We start from the raw sequence: 21,254 nt of genomic DNA, 5'->3' as shown, positions 1-21,254 counted from the left end.
GGACTAGAACCCATCTCCCCTACCCCATATGGATCAGGACTATTTCTACTTCTTCTGCTCCCCTCAATACAGATTAGGACCATTTCAGGTTCTGTTTACTTCCTCCCTCCCAACATAGGCCAGTACCTCCTTTGCTTCTGCATTTCATCAGGGACATTACTCAAAATCTGTTTGGAACCAAAGCCCACCGGAGACACCGTAGCCATTGTGTCTATGACCCTAGATAAAACAGTCATACTCTGGAGCCTGAGCTGGAGAATGGAACTAGGACAACCCCCCACAAGTTTGTGCCCACACCTTGTTCCATCTGAGTGTCTTGGGTTTTGTTTGTTTGTTTGTTTTGTTTTTTGATTAATTTTTTTTTTTTACACAAATGGAGCACAACTTTTCATTTCTCTGGTTGTACATGATGTAGAGCACACCATTCATGCAATCATACCTGTATATAGGGTAATAATGTCCATCTCATTCCACTATCTCCCTCGCATCTTGTTTTTTTATAACATCCATAACCTGCCCCCCCGCTCCCCCCCCCAACAGTGATCATCAGAGAAGTGAAAGCTGAGAGAAAAGAGAGGGCTTAGGAGGGAAGAGGAGATGAGGCTGAGTGGATTCCTAGCAGGCTGGGGCTCTTCCCCTGCCCTGCAGTAGTTCCTTATACAGGAGAGGTAGGTAGTCCTCTGAGCCTACTTTTCCAAGGCTGGCGGTGGGCCTGACCCAGGACTGTCCCTCCCATATACTGTGTGTTTATTTGTGACTGTGACTGGGTGGTGGGAAGGAGAGTGTATAGCAGGCCCTTAGGGACTCATTAAGGTTTCTCCCTCATCCCTGGGGATCCCTGGTGGTGAGAATGTGGTGCCAAGTGGATTGGCTGGCGCCTTTGCCCTTCCTAGAGACAGCAACAGGCCCCCGGGGTATGGTGAGGAGTGACTGCTGGGTTGGTTCCTCCAAAGCCCTGGGGCTCTCAGACCAACCCCCAGAAACAGCCAGAGCCAACAACTACAAAAATAAAAGAGTTTATTTCCTATCCAAAAGTGAGCCCAGGATGCTGGGTGGGAAAGGAAAGCTGGAGACCAGGGCAGGTTTTTGAGAAGTCCAGGTCCTGAATGAGACCATGTGGATATGGGGAAGAACAGGCTTGGCTGGAGTCTGGAGTTGGGGGCAGGATAGGGAGTGATTCTGGGAATGTTTTGAGTTGCTGGCAGCAGAAGAGACCACCTTGAGTGACAGCCTGTAGAGAGACAGAAACAAATGTTGACAGACCCAATCCCAGGGGGAGAAACAGACATTACTGGGCCCCCGAAACACCCAAAGGGCACAAGACTTGGGAACCTACTCTAAGGTAGGGATTGCAAACTCCAATCACACACAGAGACCAGACAAAGAATCCAAACAAAGAGAAGCTAACTAGGTGTCAGGAGATGATCAAGAAATGTGGGAACTGCTATAATCCTAGCTACTTAGGAGGCTGAGGCAGGAGGATTGCAAGTTTGAGGACAGTCTCTGTAACTTAGCCAGGCCCTGTCTCAAAATAAAATAGAAAGGGTGGGGATATAGTTTATGGTAAAGCACCTCTGCATTTCATTCTTAGTATAGGAAAAAAAGAAAAAGAAATGTGGAGCCACAAAGAAATGGGGACTTTAGATCCCATCTAGAGAGAAAAGCTGTACCAAACACCAGGTGATTACTGATTATTGATAGATAGATGTTGGCAAAATGTGGCCAGATGTCCTACATTTTTTTTTAGAGAAGCTGGAGTACTAGATTTTCATGTGATTCTGTCTTGATTTTTAATGTTGGCAGCTAATTTGTATTTTTGAAAAAACAAAACAAAAAAACCTCTGAGAGCCAAAGAATACATTTCTGGTGGTATCAGTTGGTTTCCTGTGTGTGTGCTATGGGATGAGGTGAGCCCCTCCAGTCTAGGCTGACAGTGGGAGGTTTAAAGTGTCCTGGGTTGCTTAAATACCAACCAGAATCTGAAACCTAACCCTCTCAAAGTGACACTGCTATCAGGGTCTCCAGCAAAGGATCCAGGAACTGGGACAGAGACCTCACAGGGTCACTGAGCTGTGTCCCAAATGGAGTTCTACTATCTGTCTCTCTTGCTGAGTCCTGGACTCGCCTCAGCCTTCATTTCCCAGATTGGATCTGGGGCCCCTACCCATCCCCACTGCTCCCCAATCTCTACCTGCCTCCAAGTCCTGGAGAGAAAATAGGACATCTCATCTGCCCAGCCCAAAGGCACCACAGTCCATCTCATGCCTGCTGGATTCCACGGCCTCAGGTGGCTCCCCTCACAGAGAAAGACGAGGGAAGATTTGGAAAAGGGAACAGGGTCGAGGTGACCACGCTTTGTTAAAAAGTCCAGAGAATCCAGAGCCGACCAGACCAGCTGGTGGCTGCTGACCCCGAGGCAGGAGGCCAAGGGGCCCAGCTCCTTCCTGGATAGCAGGCAGCAATGCCCACCCCAGACAGGCCTGGGCCTGGGGCCGGGGTCAGTGGAATGTGTCTGACCTAGACTGGTAGCTTTGCCTCAGAAGGCTTGGGGTAGGGGGTGAAGCTTCTGGCGTTGGGGAGGGTCCCAGAGGGTCAGGCTCTGAAGGATAGGGGGCCAACATGGAAGGTCTCAGGTCCATCTCCTCTGTCCCCACACTGGCCGGGTAGTGGACCTCAGCAAGCGTAGTATCCTGGAGGTTGGGTGGTGGTCCAGACACACAAGGAGAGATGTGTGGTGGTCTCTGCTGGGGATAAGGAGGGCACGGGGGCCAAGCTGAGACTGCTGGGTGGCCTGGGGGACCCAGCCTGGCCTGCAGCAGGCCCATCACGTGCCGCAGCTCCTGGCTTAGCTGAGACACTTCCTGGTTGAGGCGGGAGATCTGTTGAAAACACAGCAAGTTGTTTCACAGGTGCTACAACAATAACCAGACACACCTCCCCTCCCCCTACAGTTTGCAAAGCTCTTCAATAAAAGATCAGGCCATCCTGGGAAGAAAGCAGGTAAGGGGTAATTTTGGACTAGAGGTAAATAACCCAGGCTCTTTCCAAAAAGGATTTTGGGCAGCAGACACTGCGATATTATCCCCTCTCCCTTGCTTTTACAAGATGTAGAAAAATGTGCTCAAAGAGACCCATGTAGCTGTGAAGCAACAGACACATCAAGTGAACCCATCACACGAGCTCAAGTGTTTACATCAATGCTTTTCAAAGTAATGAGTGCAGAATCAATTGAGAAACTTATCAAAATGCAGATTTCTGGGCCTCGCCCTAGACAGCCCAAATTGGGTACAGCCCTGGAATCTGCATTTTAACAGGTGGTTCTGAGAGATACTCAGGTTTGGGAACCACTTGCCTAGAACCTTACAAAACAGGGGCTGGCCTCACTCAGGGCCCAGGACCCGCCCCAGCCCAGGCTCCACCCTCTGGGGTGCCCGCTGTTTGTCAGAGCCCAGGGAGAAGGAGTCCCAAGGGCTGGGTCTGTTCACTCTGTCGTGACAGCACTGCAATCTCTTGGGGAGGGGGTAGAGGTAACACCTTGACATAGAGGATCTGGGCTCTTCCCTGTCAGGACTCAGTCATCTGGGCCCAGATCCTCAGGCCTGAAGACCTCTCAGCCTCCCTGTTCTCTGGCCCCAACTTACATAGCTGCTAGACCCTCATTTCCCAGAGTTGGGTAAGGGAAAAGGACGTGAGTATCAGATATAGTTGGATGGCCCCAGGCAGGAGAGAGTCCCGTGGGGGCCAGGGAGGTTGGAGAAGAGGTCCTTTTTCTTTGCAGGCTGGAAACCCTGAGCTGGTTGGAGGGGTCACCAACTGTTACTGAATATCTGTGATGAGCCAGGGACTAGACCAGGCACATATGCACTCTCATCCTTATAACTCTGGGAAAAACATGTTATTATTTTTCCCATTTTTTAGGTGAGGAAAATAAAGTTCAGAGTGGTTATGTGACTCGCCCAAAGTCATCCAGCTAATGTGACTTTCTGAACTCCAGAGCCAGACTTGCTTTCCAATTCAAGGTTGGAGGGGGAAAGCCAGCCCCAACCCACCTCCTGGTTCAGCCTGCAGACCTTTTCCTTCACCTCCTCAGCCTCAGTGGCCAATTCCCGGCTGGGTCTGGTACCTGCAGAATGAGGTGAGGGAATGCAGGCAAGTTCATGAAGCATGAATATCTGAACATACAGCTTGGGTTAGACCCCTGTCACCAGGCAGGTAGGCAGGGAGCAAGAAAGAGAGAGTTCTGGGGTCAGGGAGCTGACCCTAAATTCCTTAGGCTGGTTGTAATGCCCTGTAATTTCTCCCACCCTCCCCTGCTCTTCCATGCCTGATCCCACCCCCAGTTCTACACATGGAGCTTCTCTCTGTCATTTGAACAAAATAGCCCTCCGGTTTGCCTGCCTTCATGTCTTTTAACAGTTATGCTGTTCCACCAAAGTCCTACCCACCCTTTAAGAAGCAACTCAAGTGTCCCCTCGTCTCCTATTATACAGACCTGTTCTTGTCTCAATCACGGAATTTAGCATCTAGTTCTAGAATTGTTTATCTGTGTGCACTGGTGTCTCCCCACTAGAAAGGGAGTTTCACAAGAGCAAGGGCTCGGTCTGGTTTATACCTGCGTTCCCAGGTGGCACCTGACACAAAGTCCGTGCCTGCTGCATGTGGATGGATGGAGGGATGAAAGGATAAATGGATAGGTGAATGTGAGCTGAAGTGACTGCTGCCCCTTACCTGTAGAGGGGGCCTGCAAGCGGGGCCTTGGGGGCTCAGCCCTCCTGCTGAACCGGAATGTAGGGGCCTCAGCTGTGCTGCCAGAGTCCTCAATGCCATCCACTATCCTGAGGATGGGGCAGTACTCATCAGCCCCGTGGGGAAGGCACAAGGGCCAAAACAAAGCAGGCGGAGAGCGAACGGGGCAGCAGAACCGGGGAGCTGGGAAGAGCAGTGGTCAAAGCAGGATGGGGCTGTAAGCTGTAGTTGAAAGGGTAGGGTGGGCCAATGGGGCAGAGACAGGAAGGAGCACTAGTTGGAATGCTAGGGATGGAGGCCATAGAAGGTTCTGGAAGCCAGCAGGGATATGGGAAAGGCAGGGAAGGCTGGCATCTCACCGGGGACTGAGGTCCGGAGGTCCAACGGTTCCCAGTGGGGGAATGAGAAGCTGGGGAGGCTTCCAGGCAGTAGTGCACCTGGGGGGGGCATGTGGGGAGGGGCTCTGGCCCTGGCCAGCCAGGGCAGGGGAAGTTGATGGGGACAGGGAAGGAGAGGAGACAAGGGCTGAGAAGGGGGGCAGCTCTTCACCCAAAAGGCTGACCAGAGAGCCCCGGGGCCGTGCTGGGCTGAGATTGGGCAGCAGGAGAGGCCGGCGGGGTCTGGGACCACCCCCAGGCTCCGTGCCACCCTCAGCTTCTGTGATAGATGGTAGAGTCTTGTCTGAGGAGGAGCCAAGGCTGTCCGAACGAGGCTATGGACAGAGGGTACAGCCAATGTCACAAGAAGGTGAACAGCGGACCCCCTTGACTAGGTGGTCACAGCCTTTTCACTCCACATGCTGCTCCCCCCTTCCCTTTCCCTTCTCCCTGCATCAGAGAAGCCAAGGAAAGGAGGCCTCACTCCCCACCTCTTCCCAGAGCAACCTCACCCCCACCCAGGAAGGAGGGTGTTACCTGGGAGAGGCGAGGGGATCGGGAAAAACGGCTAAGACCCTGTGGGGACATGGGGGGATTCAAGTTAACTCCCACCTCCCCAGTTCCCTAGTGCAGCCCCTCCTAGTCCCACCCAACAGTGTTAAGGGGTTGAGAACTGTGGGGTCTTTTTGTGGAATCGAGTCAGACGCCACAAACTCTGACTTGGAGGAATCCTAAGTGGCAAAGGGAGACTGAGAAGTAGCAGACAAAAGCCCCTACCAAAGGTTGGGGCTGGGGATATAGCTCAGCTGACAGAGTGCTTTCCTCACCAGGCCCTGGGTTCAATGCCCAACACCACCACCAGAAAAAAAAAAAAGAAAAAAAAAAAAAGCCTAGGTATAAAATCCAGGCCAACCCAGCCTGAAACAAAGTAGGCTCAGGAGACATTGGGACAACAGCGGAGAAGAAGAGGCCTCAGGGTAGTGGCAATTCAGGGAGGGATATGAAGGAGAGGCACTGTGGAGGACTGAAGTAGTGTGGGGTGAGGCCAAGGGGTGCTCAACAGACATGGGCAGCAGAGATGGTCCAAAGACTGGGTGATGGCCAATGGAGCAGTGGGTTGGAAGATATTAAGCAGGTAAAGAAGGTGCCTGATATTGAGAAATGACATTTTCAGGGTAGAAGGAGATGCCTGGGCCTCTCTGAGGCTGAGGGAGATCTGCTTTGAAGGAAGGGAACTTGGAGTGGGTGGAGGCCATAAGAGGTCTACATACATTGGTGTCAGAACCCTGGCGCAAGTTGAAGGTAAGGTCCCGGGGCAGGCCAGCCCGGAAGGCAGCCCCGTACTCAGGATACAGCCGCAGGACCTCAGCCAGCCCTCGGCTGCTCAGCTGCTGCAGGCCACAGTAGGTCAGAGCTTTCACGTCAGCGCTGGTCTTCAGCACACAGCTTGGGCCTGCTCCCGACCCAGTCTCCTGCCCAGACTCAGGGATATCTGCCCCAATCAGGTCCCCCTTCCCTGTGGGTAAAGGATGGGGACAGTCAACTGAGGCAAAGGAACTAATAGGATATCAGTGGGAGGTAGTCAATGGGTTAGAGATGCTCAGTGCATTTGAAGGATGGTTGAAGGTGGGTCAATCAAGAGGATTGGTGAATATAATCAATGGAACTGAGAAAAGGTTGAATGGAGAATGACTGGTGAGGTTGGGAGAAAAATCTATGGGGATGTGAGCTGGAGGAATGATCAATGGAATTAGGTGATCAATGAAGAATGACTAGAGAGGTCAGTTAAAAGGAAAGGTCAATGGAGTTTTGGGACAACAGGGAAGGGGCAATGGAATTGGGAAATGTTAAAACGGTAAAGGATTGATTGACTTGAGGGACAGCCATTGGAGAAAGATGGATAGGTTGAGGGATAGCCAAAGGCATTAGGAAAGAGTGGGAAGGGAATGGTCAAGAGGGATGGTAATAGGGTGAAAAGACCAAGTGTGTTCCTTAATTGCGTTCCAGATATCCATTAGAAGCATCCCATTATCTAGACTCCTGGCCATCCCCAAGCCCTGTGAAAAGTTCCATGGTAGGTGGTGGGTGATGGGGGGGTCCTCACCCAGGATGGCCAGCACCATGTTGTCTCGGAGCACCTCCAGCGAGCCGGAGCAGACGTAATAGTGTGCCTGCAGGGCATCCCCACAGCGCAGCAGGTACTCGCCCGGAGCACAAAACGAGGTCTTGATGTGCAGGGAGAGGGCCCGCAGGCAGCCCCTGCTTGCTGCTCCAAATAGTGGTAGCTGCAGGATCTCCCGATTCAGGTGCATAGCAATGTCAGCTCTCAGCTCGTCTGGGAAGTCACGCAGTAACTGCATAAGGGGCATAGGTCATTCTGGCCATCCCCCTGCAACTATTACTTGAGTCTACAAATGTGTTACACTGTCTTCAAGGCAAGGGTGCCAACTTGCCCTTGCTTTGAAGTCACCCATTAGAGATCTTCAGGAGATTTTCGTGTGTCTAACCTCACAGGTGCTTGCTGATGACCTTCCAACCTCACTTCTGGGACAGAAACCAGGCTTTGTCCCTTTTGTCCATTGCATATGGCTACCCACACACATTGGTCCCTCATGCGTCTTGGTTACTGAACCCCACAAAGTCAAGAGCCATCCCTGGTAGGGATGGCTTCAATTGGAGTCAGGAGACTGAGTCAACTTTGCTCTTAAATCCCTGAGGACTTTGATCAATCGATTTCCTCTCTCTAGGCCTCAGTATCCCCATCTGTAAAAGGATGATGCTAGATCTTGAACATTACCAATGATCTCCCAGGGCCAAACTTACTGTCCATATTTCTGTCTTCATATTATTGCCCCTTGGCCACTCTGGTTTATTGACCTTTCCCTCTTGTCCCCTCTGGGTCCTTGAAGGACTCCCTCCCATTTCTCTTTCCATCTCTCTGGCTGCCCCTTCCTTGTTTCCTCCCAGGCTCCTTGCTTGGCTCAGCAGCATGCTTCTCACTTGCCAAGATCTCCCTGCATTATGGCAACCAGCTCCTGGCTTCCCTTCTATCTGTGAGTCTTGAGCCCCAACATAGGGTCCAGACCTATATTTCCAACTACTCTCTGGGCAGCCTCCACCTGGATCTCCCACAGGCACCACACCCTCTTCGTGGCCTAAGCCTGGACTCTCACCCTCACTCCTAAGCTCAGTCTTCCTCCTGTAAAGCCTCCATCTCACCCTTCTGTCCAAGCCAGAAAACTGGGAGTCACTGTGAGTTCCTCTTCTGCAACCATCTGGAAACCACCCAGTCCTAGGGATCCTTCCCTCAGAAGTATCATACCATACTTCTTAGTCCCCGTGCCATGTCCAGCCTAAAGATTCAGCAGGATAAAATTTAAACTCAAGGCCATCCATGCGCTGAGGCTACAGCCTCCCCAGTCCCAGTTGACACTCCTTCCCGCTTCGCCCCCACAGCATTCGCACACTCCTAAAGCCTCTCTCAACTACTTGCAGTTCCCTGAAGGAACAAACTCTGCTCTTTCACCAATGCTTCCTGCTCTGTGTTCCCATTTTCTTTCCTTTTTCTTTTTTCGCCTGGAATGGCCTTCCTGTTAGAAGGCTGATTTCCTTCTTGTTCTTTATGATGTCCCCTCTTCTGGGCTGCCTTCCTTACTCTGGGCCCAGACCCAACAAGGGCCCTACTGCACCAACATCCTCCTGCATAGTACTAGCCACAGCCTGGTTTTCTGTTTACCCATCTCCCTCTGCCACCATTCTGAGGACAGGAGCTGGATGTAATCATCTCTAACCTCCCTACTTCCTGCACTGAGGCCCCAGAGCAAGTGCTCAGGAAACATGGACTGAGTGGAGAATGGCATTAGTGCAGTCCAGAGTTCCCTTTTGGCTCCCATATTCAAGTGCAAAGGAAAAGGGATTTGGACTTAGTCTGGGTACAGTGCCTTTGTGAAGAGCACTCCCCTCCCTGGGCCTTATCTGCCTCCATTCCAAACCTGGAGAGGCAGTGGCCAGTTCCCCCTGCACTGCCACAGAACCTGGGGTGAGACCGGGAACCCCAGTTGTACTACCTCATTGGCGTCGATGCCACTGTTGACCGCCCACGTGGTCTGGAAGTATTCAAGCATGCGCTGCTTGAGGGGGCGCGGCAGGCGGTGCACACGGATGAAGTCCTTGAGGTCCTTCATACGACTATGGTACAGAGAGCGGCGCGAGTACATGCGCTGGATGATGGCTGTCACGTTTCCGAACACTACAGCATGCATCAGCGCTGCGGCAGTGATAGGCAATGCATCAGGGGCCGCCACCCCTGAAGTGGCCTCCCCCCCACCCCAGGTAGCCTCCCCATGCTCTCACACCCTCCTGCCCTGGATGGGTCTGTGAGTCCAGGAGAGCAGCAGGCTCCCGCATGCCCAGCTGGCGTTGGATGCAGGAAATAGGGGGTGGGTCACAGAGGCGTCAGACTGGAGGCTCCTCCATGATCCCCCCCATTAAGTCATGAACTTGGGTTCCCATTGGTTCAAAAGAGGCCACGGCTCTTTGTGAACTCAGTCGTGGGCACTGAGGAAACCTCAGTGAAATGAATACACCACGGTCAGGACTCGGGTGGACAGTTTGCTGTCCCTGGGCCTCAGTTTCCCCATGGGCACACAGGGCTTTGCAGGGACCCCAAGCATGGTGGGCTTCTGTCCTCACCACCAATGAGCATAGTGCAGATAGAGAAGATCTTCTCCGCGTCGGTGTTGGCGCACACATTGCCGAAGCCCACGCTGGTGAGGCTGCTGAGTGTAAAATAGAGCGCCGCGATGTAGGCGCTGCGCCGCGACGGGCCACCCGCTGAGCCGTTCACGTAGGGCACCTCCAGCCGCTTGCCCAGCTCATGCAACCAGCCTGTGGGTGGAGGGAAGGAGGGAGGCCCGATGGCGTGAGCGCAGAGAACCGAGTGTCCCTGAGCTGCCTGTGCTCGACCTTGGGCAAGTATTTACAGAGATAGAGGAAAGCAGGGCCCGTTTTCGAGGGTTGCCACAGAAAATAAACAGAGCAGCCAATGCCCGGGCATCACCAGGGTGAACTGGCTACAATCGCAGTTCAAGGCTACCACTCCCTACACTTCTGACTGTTCGGGTGCCCCTTCAACTCTTTTTGCTGTGTGCCTCCCTGCCGTGGTACAATCTAGAGGGGATAGAGAATTAAGTAAATCATCACTGGTTTGCGGAGAGTTGCTGAAGCATAGGCTGTGTTAAGAATTATAACAGATGAGGGAGAGCCAACCCAGTAGGCAGTTGCGGGTGGGGATTCCTGAGGGTTACCTTAGGACAGGGCATTTTGCTTGAGATTGCAAGGAACAGAAAACTCACCTAGGTGGAGAAGAGATGAGAGAGAAGAGAGGGCAGATCCCAGGGAGAAAAGCATGTTCAAGACCCAGAGAGAAAAGCAGTAAGTCCTAGTCCAGGAGGGAGGCCAGAGTGGCTGCAGCCCAGAGAGCATGGGACAAAGGGAGGGCCGTGGGGATGTGGGGTGCAGGGCTGTCCAGGGAGTGCAAAGGGTGTGGACTTCATTTAAGGGCAGTGGGAGCCACTGGAAGAGTCCAAGCCAAGGGTGCGGCAAGTCAGCATTGATTCTTGGGAGACCACTTTGGCTTAGTGAGGAGGGTCATTGAGAAGGGATAAGATACGGGCAGGGAGATAATAGGAGGCCATTGTAGAAGCCCAGGTAAGAGAGGGGGTGAGGGAAGGGGCAAAAAAGATGGAGAGAAGAGGCCAGACCCAAGGAATACTTAGTGGTAGTATCTGACATGGTGGGCTGGGCGTGGGGTGAAGGACAGGGAGGTATCAAGGACAATTCCCCAGGATCTGACCTGCCCTCTAGGGGAACACTGAGGGCTAGCTCCTGGTCAGTGGCTTTTAAGCCTAGATAAGGAGGAAGTGATAGGGACAGGCCAAGCTCTTTCTGAATCTTTGCATATGCCACTTCCTTTGTCCAAAATACACCATCAGAGTGTTTCCCACACTGTGTTTTGGTCACTTATCGCTGACCTTACTTCCCTGCTAGGCTGAGCTTCCTCGAAAGGCAGAGCCCTTGACTTTATTCCCATGCCTGATCCAGAAGGAGCTCACGGCATGTATGCTGAATGAATGGGGGATCATGGTTTGGGGGGTGGTGAGTCCTGGTGATGAGTATCAGTTTGGGGATCAGGCGGGACAGGTAGGAAGTCTGGGGTTGGTGGCTCACCAATGTCCCAGAGCAGCGGGTCATTGGCCTCCATCTCCCGGCGCCCGATGACATACCAAACGCAGGCCATCCAGTGAGCAAGGAGTGCAAAGACGGACATGAGCAGCGTGAGCACCACAGCGCTGCACTGCGAGTACCGCTCCAGCTTCTGCAGCAGGCGCAGCAACCGCAGCAGCCGCACCGTTTTCAGCAGGTGCACCAGAGAGGTCTGCAGGGGTGAGGGTGGTGGCCCGGGGAGGATGTCAGGAGGCACGCCTCCTCAGAGCCCTCACATAGCCCTGGGTCCCCACCCAGGCCCTTCCTGTCAAACACCCTGGAGACAGGTGAGGCTGCAAAAAGAAAAGTATCCCCTGGTGTTCCCTGGGGAAAGAGCATATTTAGCCACCAGGTAAGGACTTCCTGTGTATGCCAGACCCTGTGCTAAGTATCTGTGGTTCTCATAAAAAAAAAAGTGTGCTTTTGATTTGATTATCATTGTTCCCAAATTGCTGATGAATAAACTAAGGCTCAGAGAGGCTAATGATTTGTTCAATGTCACAGACAGGAAAAAGGAGCTGAGACTCAGATATTGGCTGACTGACAGCAAAGTGGGATGGTTCAGGAACCAGTCCGAATGATCTCTTCAAGAACCCTGCTCAAAGTTCCAGTGTCCTAGGCACCATCAACTGTGGGCAAGAGCTGTTTGTCACTGGTGAGCAACTGACACAGAGAAACATGGTGGGGAGGGAACAGGCAAGAAGTTTCAGGACTAGAAAAGGTTAGGGACCCTTCCCTCTGTGGATCAGCTGCAGATGACAAGGAGAGCAGGGATTGAGGGCTCCTGGGCTAAACCAGAGGTGGATGGAGCCAGTGGCTATTAGTCTGGGTCCTGTGAGCATTCACTAATACTACCCCAAGTGCTATTATGATTATTATTATTTAGCAGTATTGATGCTTGAACACAGGGCCTTGCTGTGCTAGGTGAGTGCTCCACCACTGAGCTATACCCCAACCCCCAGACTCCTATTTTCTTTTTTTTTAGAGAATGAGAGACGGGGAGAGAGAGAGAATGTTAATATTTATTTTTTAGTTATCGGCAGACACAACATCTTTGTTTGTATGTGGTGCTGAGGATCGAACCTGGGCCGCACGCATGCCAGGCGAGCGCGCCACCGCTTGAGCCACATCCCCAGCCCCTATTTTCATTATAATAGTTATTACTTCAATTTGCTCTTCCAATCTTGGAGATGGGAAGCAGGTGGGGGCTCATTTTGTGGGTGAGCACAGCTTGGAGCTGGAGCTGTAGGCTCTGGGATGTGATGTGAAGACCCCTACTGCCCCAGCAGGGGCCTCCAGGAGCATTCCCTACAGCCCCTACGCTGCTCCTGGACCACCTCATGCCATTTTCTCTCATTTTAGGTGAAGGAACTGGAAAGGAGTTGGCCTTGTTTCTCCCCTGTGAGCCATGGGCTCTCCCCAGCCCCCAGATTCTTGGCTCCAAATTTGAGTCCTTTAGGGATTCTCCCAGACACCTGCCCCGGGGCCTCACACATTGAAGAATCCTCCTCTGAATCTCTTCAAACTGGAATGTTCCTGGTTTAACTCTAAGTCTCTGGCTCTGTTGGTGCCTACACCTCCTCTATTTCCACTCTCTCTCTCTCTGGCCCCTCAGCATTGATTCTCATCTCCCCTAAACCACTCACTTAGGTACCCAGGTTACCAGGGAGGTGGGTATACCAGACTACTAGACTTGGAGTCTGAAGATCTGGTTCTAATCTCCTGCCTGCCACTGCTAACTGTGTGACCTCCAACAAATTGCTTAACCTTTCTGAGCCTCTTGTCAACACCTGGAGAAGACAGATAAGAGAATCTTTCCTGAAGAGTTACAGTGAGTCTCTCATTTGATGATATGAGTGAAAGTACTGAGCTCTAAAGTGTTCCTGAAGGTATCTGAGAAAGGAGGACTGCGTGAGAGAAGGGCAGAGGCTCCTGCAGCTCTGGCTCTCCCCTAAGGACAGCCATCTGCCAGGCTGACACTGCCTGGTGGGCACAGAGGGGTGGATGCATGCCTGGGGATGGGTAGGGAAGCCCTGTTCAGAATGACCAGAGTCTTGGGGAGACTTACACACACACAATCACACACACACACACACACACACACACACACACGTGTGTAGGAGCATGCACACACATGTGCACTGCCAGGAGAAGAGGCCCACAGCCCGTTGGCGGCTAGTTAAATCCGGCTGCGTGTAGGTGGTTTCCTGCTATAGCTGAGTGCAGCAGGGAGAACACAGGGAAGCTGCTCTCCACCTCCCCTCCCAACAGCCAAGGGGGGCCTGGGGACACAGGGTGGGACTGCCTCACCTGGATTCCAGGAGACCTACTATCTGCTGACTGGGTGTGTGCCAACCACTTAGGGCATCTCCAGGCAGTCCCAGGTGAGAACCCAGGTCCTGGAATGCTGGGTCTCCAAACCCACCCCATAGCCTCTACCTCCTGGGCTTGACTTACTGCACTCCCCCAACTGCTCTCTCTCCTCTTCTCCTGCCAGCCAAATCCTATTCATGGTTTAAGGCCTAGCTCTGCTCCCACCTCTCTCAGGAACCCTGCCTTCCCAGACCACCCCAGCCTCTGCCCAGTGGGTGCTCCTGCCTCCTGGGCACTGGCCAGCTTTCAGATCATGTTTGCACAGGGTCATGTTCCATCCTGGATCTCCAAGGTCAGTCCAGCTCCCATGCAGCAATACCCGGCCCCCATCTTCTACTCCCATTCACCCTCTTTTGTCCCTGATGTTCCCCTCACCTACACAGAGACTTGGAGACTAAATCCTTGTCCCTTTTCCCCATAGTGACCATGCCCCACATAGTGCTTTGCAGACAGCTAAATGCTCATCATTTGTTTGTTAAATAAAAAATGTGAAAAGTACCACTCATCTGGCATCAGACCAATGCCGCCTTGGTAGCCATAGTTAGCTTTTCATTTGTCTCAGCTTCCCTCAAAGATTGTGAGCTGAGCTCTCCAAAAGCACAGACCCTCTCAGATCCTTTCCAGTACCCAGCCCAGTACCTACAGCAGGTGGCTGATGAAAGTTTGCAGATGGGTTGATGGGAAGGAATACATCTGAGTTTGGGGTTGATGCTCTATTGGAAGATGCCATGCAGAAGTTCAGAGGCTAGGGCACATGGTTGGATGGGGATCACTCACCACGGTGATATTGAAGACATAAAGCAGGTCAAAGGGCAGAGCGGCAATAAGATCCACAAAGAACCAGGTGGCTAGGTAATGGAGGCCAATGGAACGAGGAGCAGAGATCACCTGGCCGGATTGGGACACATAGGTGGTACGGAAGTTCAGGATGATATCTGAGGGAGCAAGAGGTTGTTACTACGCAGCCTTGGCCTACAAAAGCAGGCCAAAGGATCAAGGAGCTGGGGAAGATGGAATGAACCTTGGAGAACCCAGTATGGAGGAGGAAGCAGGAATGGAGAAAGACTGGGCTCTGGCTGGTCCTTAGGAAGGTGAGGTCACAAGGCTGAAGGCTAACAGGGGCAGGGCACACAATCAATGAAAGACCCAGAAAGGGATAGGTCTGGGTCCTGCAGGCCCACAATGGAGGGAGGCTGGGTTGAATGGGTCCCCACAGCCCACCCTCCAGGGTGAGCAAGGCAGGGGGTCTGACCCAGGATGAAGAGCATCTCCACAGCGATGTCACTGACAAGGGTGTGTCGTGAAGTGATGGGAGTGTCGTCATCGCCTGAGAAGCAGACGTTGTAGGGGACGGTGACCGCAACATAGAAGGTGGCAAGGAGGATGAGGCCATCCCAGACAGCCTTGGGGACGCTGTAGTGGAGGAGGAGACAGCGGGATCCCCCCACGGAGGCCACCTTGTACTCAGGCACTGATGGCTTTGGCTCAAACACATTCTAAAGGGAGAGAGATGGCAGTTGGGGACTCTTAGGGGGAAAAGGAGCCAAGGCTGGGGGAAGGGAGGGGCAGGGGATGGGGGAAGGGCGATGGTGGGTATTGCAAGGGCAACCGTGAGAGTCTGAGATAGAATGTGTGGAGAGGGATTCTGAGACTAGCACCTGACATTTCCTCCTCTCTGTTAAGCTACTGCCCCCCTTTTTAACCAGTCATATTTTGTGGGGAGTATCTATAAGGATTGACTCTCACCCTACTTGAGAATGAGGTTATGACAAATCGGACGCGAGCCCTAGCTTGAAGGGTCACTAATTCTCCCTTAAATTCCTCCTGGGTTCTGGAGTCCTGGTGGGTGACAGGCATGTCCCGAGGGGAGGGGAGGCTAGCACCACTTACCACACTCCCTAGATCCTTAACAGACTATAGAGAGGAGACTCCATCCCCTGGCTTTATCAGGATCTTTGGAGGTGGTACACAGGGCTAGATGCCAAACCCACAAAAACAGGGGTTTTCTCCCTAGGACCACAGCAGCTTGTGATTTTAACCATCTCCCCCCGCAGCCCACTGACATAACCTCATTGTTCAGGGTGAGATAATGTAATACTACTAGAGCCTCATCCCTGTCACATCACTGGAGAAATGTCAGTCACCTAAGGAAGCAAGGAGGTGTGGGGGACTATGGGATGGAGCAGAGGGTAGTATAAGGGAAGTGGGTGGACAGAGGAATGAGCCAGTGGAGAGAGATTGCAGGCAGGGAAACAGGGAGACAGTAGCAAGGAATTAAGGCTGGATGACTTGGCAGATGTTGGATGGGGGGGGACTCACATTATTGGCCTTGATGCTTCCCTGGCCCCTGCGACCAAAGTGACCAGTCAGTCGGTGTAGGACAGTCCGGTTCTGCCTCCTGGTGGATCGAAGTTTTGAGCTGGCTCCCCTCCGACCAAGGGAGTTTTCTGATGGGAAGAAGGGCATGGAGATAGGTTGGGACACATCTCAGGATGCTGTGTGGGAGAGGTCTTATGTGACCTTAGGCAAGGACTTCATGCCTCCTGCCCAGGCTTGCAGTTACCATGATTACTGTCCCCATGGGCTCCTGGAGGGTCAAGTCCTGGGCCTCCACTTTGAGTGATGTCCTTGAAAGAAAAGAGGAACAGCACAACTTCCCCCATCTCGTTCTTGATGGGCATCATGTCCAGGAGACACCAAAAAGCTGAGCCTGTGGGCATGGAGAGAGGGAGGGAGGAGTGAGCAGCCTCATGCCACATCTTTCTCCCTGGTCCCCCTTGTTTGCTGGACATAGTCAAAGACCTTCTTTGGAAGGTTTACCTTCCTTTTGGGAGATGGAAGGGACCCCAGTGATTTTTTTTTTAACCCCAGAGATTTTGTTTGTTAACTTTTTTCATTTTCCAGATGGGGAAACAAAAGTCCAGAGAGGGTTAGGAATGCACTCAGTCCCATAGTCAGCTTGTAACAGTATGAGGAGCGCTCCTAGGCTTCTACTATGCCCAGTGCACTCTGGGTGAGGTCTGGGCAGGGCAACAGGGCTGGTTGGGCCTCTCACCATCCTTTCTGTAGAAGCAGAGTTCAGCTCGGTGCTCCTGGTGGCCCTCCAGGGCTTTGTGCAACCGCTGCAGGGCTGGCTCACTGGTCTCTGGGCCATAGAGGAACCGACAACTGCAGGTTTTCTGCATGACCTCAGTACGGCCGTAGCCTGTGAGTTCACAGAAGCCGTCGGAGCAGTAGACGATGGGAAAGCCTCGTGGGCCCTGTGCGTTTGCCAGGAGGAAGTTGCTGTCTGTGGAAGGTAAAGGTCAAGGTAAGTCCAAGCCAGGAGAAGAACTAACTTCTGATGGGCAGCAGTTGCCCCAAGTTGTAGCTAGGGGTCACTGAACCAGCTTCCTGGGCTTCCATGTGGTTCCTGATCCTCCTTTGGGATGTTCTGAAATAAGGACAAGAGATAGAGCAAAGGGATAAAAACTCAAGCCTAGAAATGAGGCAGGGATACTAGAAGGTTGGAGAAGAAATCCCAAGAGGCCATGTAGTCCATCCCCCTGCCTTCAAGCTGGTGAGCTGTGACTGTAGAAGGCAGCTTAGCATGGCGGGTAAGAACATGGACTACAGTACACTTCCCTGCCACATACTGACTGTGACCTGGGTTAATTACATTTCCTGTGCCTCAGTTTCCTTATCTGTAAAGTGGGACACAATGTACTTCACTTGCATGGTTGTTGTGAGAGTTACATCAATTCATCTGGGGAGGACATGCCCTGGCATTTAGTAAGTGCTACTGTGAGAAGGTAAAATGATTCTCCCACATTCACTCAGCTTTGGAAGGACATCCATAGCCACCATCCTGTTATGCTATTATAGGGATCAGGGCAAAGATTCTGATGACATCACACCCTTTTATTGTTAGGAAACCAAAAGGCAGAAATTTTCCAAACTCATAAATTTCCTTAGTGTGGGGGTAAGACAGTGATGAGAAGTGTCCTCATTCCTGTCTTCCAGGAAAGGCCCACTTTTAAGCATTCCTTTAGCTATTTTCAGGGGATCTGCCCCCACTGCTCAAAGTCAGACTGGAGAGGGCATTGAGAGTGGCATTTCAGCAACCTCCAGAAGCAGAACCTGAGCTGGCCCCCTCCTGCTCCAATGGGTGGGAGGTTGTGGGTCATCCAGGGACACAATCATTTGAGGGATGGGCCCTAAGACACAGCTAGTTCTGGGGCCTTAGGAAAGGTGACTTTCAGGGGATGGGATGGCTGACGGGGACACTAAGGGTGCCTGGGAGGCACTGGGCCCTGGGCGCAGCCTCCTTCTTCCATCCCAGGGCCCGTTGCCTCGGTGATGGGCGCTATGGAAACAAGGAAGGTGTGTGTGTGGGGGGAGGCGGGTAGGGCACTGGCGGCTGGATTTCCGCCCTCGGGTACCGTTCCGCCACCCTCCTGATCCAGGTCAGGGTTCCCTAGGCGGGCAGGGGGAGATCTCTGGGCTTCAGAGTAGAGAGAGGGAATGGCGGGAGGAGAGGCCGGGAAGGAGCTGTGTAGCTGTCCAAGGTGCTGAACCTGGGACCCGAGTTCCGGTGGGCGAGCTGGGAGTTCCCTCCATCGCAAGGACCGCCCCCTCCCGCCTCATCCATCTTAAACACTGACGCCCCACGATTTGGAGGCGTGTGACCTTAATCCGTGCTAGGTCCTGCCGAAGTCTGATCTTTTCACCTTTTTTGTGGGGGTAAAAGGGAGCTGGAATCGTCTAGGAGTCGTCCCTAGAACGCCTGGCCACTTCGTCTCACCTCCAAGTCTCAGATAACCCCCCATACACGCCCCCAAGCCCAGCTCTGCCCGGAAGTAGGTGATTCTCAAATCTCCTCTCAGTTTTGCCGCCTATAGAGCCTCTGGTGTCTCCAGTCACACCTCCTAACCTTGACCCTCCCATCTTCCCTGAGCTCTTGGCCCTTTCCCCTCCTCCCCTCAAAGGGCGCTCCGCTCCCTGTTTCTTCACCAGGCTTCAGGAGTCCCTCGACCCTTAACTCCATTCTCTCTCCTCGACTTCACCACATCCAGGAGACCTGGCCTGGCCCTAAGGATACTTGGCCCCCAGCTTGAACCTCCAGCCGCAGCCGCAGCCCCACTCACGCGTGCCGTCAAAGCGGGTGGCGATGGTGTCCAGGAAGGTGTTTTGCGGGGCCAGCAACCCCTTCATGACCGGCATGGCCTCGGGGCGAGGGTTCGAGGCGCTGAGCGATCAGCGCGGCCGGGCCGGAGGGGGCGCGCTGCCGGCGAGACCTGGGCACCCCATGCGCCGGCCTGCCTCCTTCCCTCCCTCTCGCCGCCACTGCCGCAGCAGCCGCCTCTCTGCTCAGAACCCAGTAGCTCTGAGCTTCGCTCGGCGCCGCCCCGGTCCCCCCACCTCCCTGCGGGTCAGGTTCTTTCCCCTGGGTTCGGCCCGCTCCCGCCACGTGCCCCACACGGGGAGGGGCCGCCAGCGATACCAGCACCCCTCCTCCCAGAGGGGAGCGGCCCACGCGTGTCTCTCGGGGAAAGAATTGGAGACACGCCCACCGGGAGGGGAGGCCAGAAGTGGTGGGGCAGGGCTTGGTTAGCAGACACGCCCTCCTGCCATGGTGGCCACGCCCCCAAGCGTGGTTCCCTGGCTGTTCCTGTGGCTCCACCCCATGGGTTTCCCCCGCGTGCTGCCCACGCTGGAATTGGTATGTGATACACAGTGCCGCCTGCCGGAGTTGGGATATTTCACAGCATTCCCCCTATGCTCCAGTGTCAGATACCAAGGGTTAAGAGGCTAGTTTTGTGGATGGGAATACACAGGGGATGATTTGGAACCCCAACTCCTAGAAGGCGCAGGTAGCTCTTGCCTTCTGCCTCATTTTACGTAAGGCACCCTGGCAAGCTCTACTTCTGAACACAGCAGGTTGAAATGAAAAGAGTTTTGGAGTCTGCCACATAGAATCCTAGATCTGGACACTATTTGTCTGACAGCCTTTCAGAGACTTGCTTTCCTCATCTGTAAAATGGAGCTCATAATTCTTACCATATGCAATTATTGTGAATATCTTTTAGCTTAATGTCTATCATTGGCACAAATGAGTGTCTTGAAGGGGGAGTGCCTCTTGTTCTCCCTCTTCTTACAGCCCTCATTTAACCCACTTTCCTCTGCTGCCTTTCAGATGGAAGAGAATCTGGGAGGCAACTTAGGGACAGCCAAAGGTAGTTTTGAAGTGTAGAACAGAGACACTGTTTGCAAATCTTCAAGAGTGCACAGGTGAAAAAAATTTTTTTTTTCTTTCTTTAATACCAGAGATTGAACATAGGGTCCGTGCACACTCTAGGCAAGCACTCTATCACTGAACTACATCCCCAGCCCATGAATTAGTCTTTAATTTTCTCCAAGAGGACCCAGTACAGCCACAAGAGAAAATTAGAAGACCCTGACACAAAACTTTTTCACTACCTAAGCAGAAAATTATTGGGAAAGCAGAGTTCTATGGCTGAGTGTGGTTGCTTCCTGGGAAAAAGCAGCTTAAGCCAGTAAAAATGGGAACCTGGATGAGCAGTTTAAACACCTCCCTCCAGTCTTCTCTTAGGATTTAAGCTGGGCATTATCTGGGATGTTAGATTTCTAAAAAGTATCACATCTTTTTGTCTTTAATTTTGAATGTCATAATAGTTTCCTGGGCTGCCATAACAAGTTACCACAAAGCAGGTGGCTTAAACAACAGAAATCTATTGCTTCACCGTTCTAGAGGCTAGATGTTGAACCAAGATCAAGGTGAAGGCAGGGTTGATTTTCTCCAAAGGCTGTAAGGTAGAATCTGTTGCATGCCTCTCCCCTAGCTACTGGCAATCTTTGGTGTTACATAGCTTGTAGATGTATCACTCCAATCTCTACTTACATGTTAACCTGGATTCTTCCTGTGTGCATTTCTGTGTCCAAATTATCCCCTTTTATAACACCACTTATAGTGAATTGGAAGTTTACTCGATCCTAGTATGACCTCATCTTACCTTATTACATCTGCAAGGAACCCTGATTCCAAATACTGTCACATTCTGAATGCTAGGGGTTAGGATTTAAACATGTTAATTTTTGGGAAATGAGCATCTTTGGCTAGAGTTGCAGAAAAACCTTGCCTCACCTCTGTTTAAAATCTTTTTATGACTTCCATTACTGCAGAATAAAGCTCAAAGCCTGATGATTTGTGAGGGCCTTCACAATCCAGCCTGCGTGAACTTATCCACCTCCCTTTTGGTCTGTCACTGCTTTTCACACTCTATTCCACCCGGCAGCCACTCTGGAAGATTCATTGTTGAAGCTCATGCCTTCCCTTTGGGGCAGACTGAGTCCCACAAGTTCCATCTGGATTCCAGACCATTCCATCTGGATTCTGTTCTCCTGTGCAGCCTTCTTGCTCTCCCACCCCTCCTGGGTGTCTCTCCTAGGAGCTGCTTCCCAGGTCCTCTTTTTTTTTGTTTTTGTTTTTGTTTT

At 52.5% G+C, this 21,254-nt stretch overlaps 1 protein-coding gene across 1 annotated transcript; it reads right to left on the bottom strand.

Annotated features, from left to right (window-relative positions):
* Positions 1–2,498: 2,498 nt before the first annotated feature.
* Kcnh4 (potassium voltage-gated channel subfamily H member 4) lies at positions 2,499–18,962 on the bottom strand. The gene is made up of 16 exons (XM_076870729.2): positions 18,887–18,962; positions 16,816–17,049; positions 16,324–16,470; positions 16,080–16,207; positions 15,013–15,256; positions 14,538–14,695; positions 11,352–11,559; positions 9,816–10,010; positions 9,191–9,390; positions 7,228–7,477; positions 6,395–6,639; positions 5,661–5,699; positions 5,106–5,458; positions 4,729–4,835; positions 4,050–4,123; positions 2,499–2,879 (listed from the first exon to the last, which is right to left on the bottom strand). The coding sequence occupies exons 1-16, from the start codon at positions 18,960–18,962 to the stop codon at positions 2,499–2,501; spliced, it is 3,039 nt and encodes a 1,012-aa protein (XP_076726844.2).
* Between the last annotated feature and the right edge of the window lie 2,292 nt (positions 18,963–21,254).

The sequence above is a fragment of the Callospermophilus lateralis genome, chromosome 11, assembly GCF_048772815.1.
Source record: "Callospermophilus lateralis isolate mCalLat2 chromosome 11, mCalLat2.hap1, whole genome shotgun sequence".
Lineage (NCBI taxonomy): Eukaryota > Metazoa > Chordata > Mammalia > Rodentia > Sciuridae > Callospermophilus > Callospermophilus lateralis.
Note: the sequence above shows the minus strand (reverse complement) of the source record. Positions and strands in the feature narration are given on the sequence as shown.

Excerpts from the sequence above, each read along its gene's own strand:
- Kcnh4 (XM_076870729.2), bottom strand. The coding sequence starts at position 18,962 with ATGCCGGTCATGAAGGGGTTGCTGGCCCCGCAAAACACCTTCCTGGAC. Across the intron at positions 15,257-16,079 it reads GAAGCATCAAGGCCAATAAT|AATGTGTTTGAGCCAAAGCC; the intron begins GTGAGTCCCCCC and ends CTCTCCCTTTAG. Across the intron at positions 5,459-5,660 it reads GATCCCCTCGCCTCTCCCAG|CCTCGTTCGGACAGCCTTGG; the intron begins GTAACACCCTCC and ends CTCTGTCCATAG.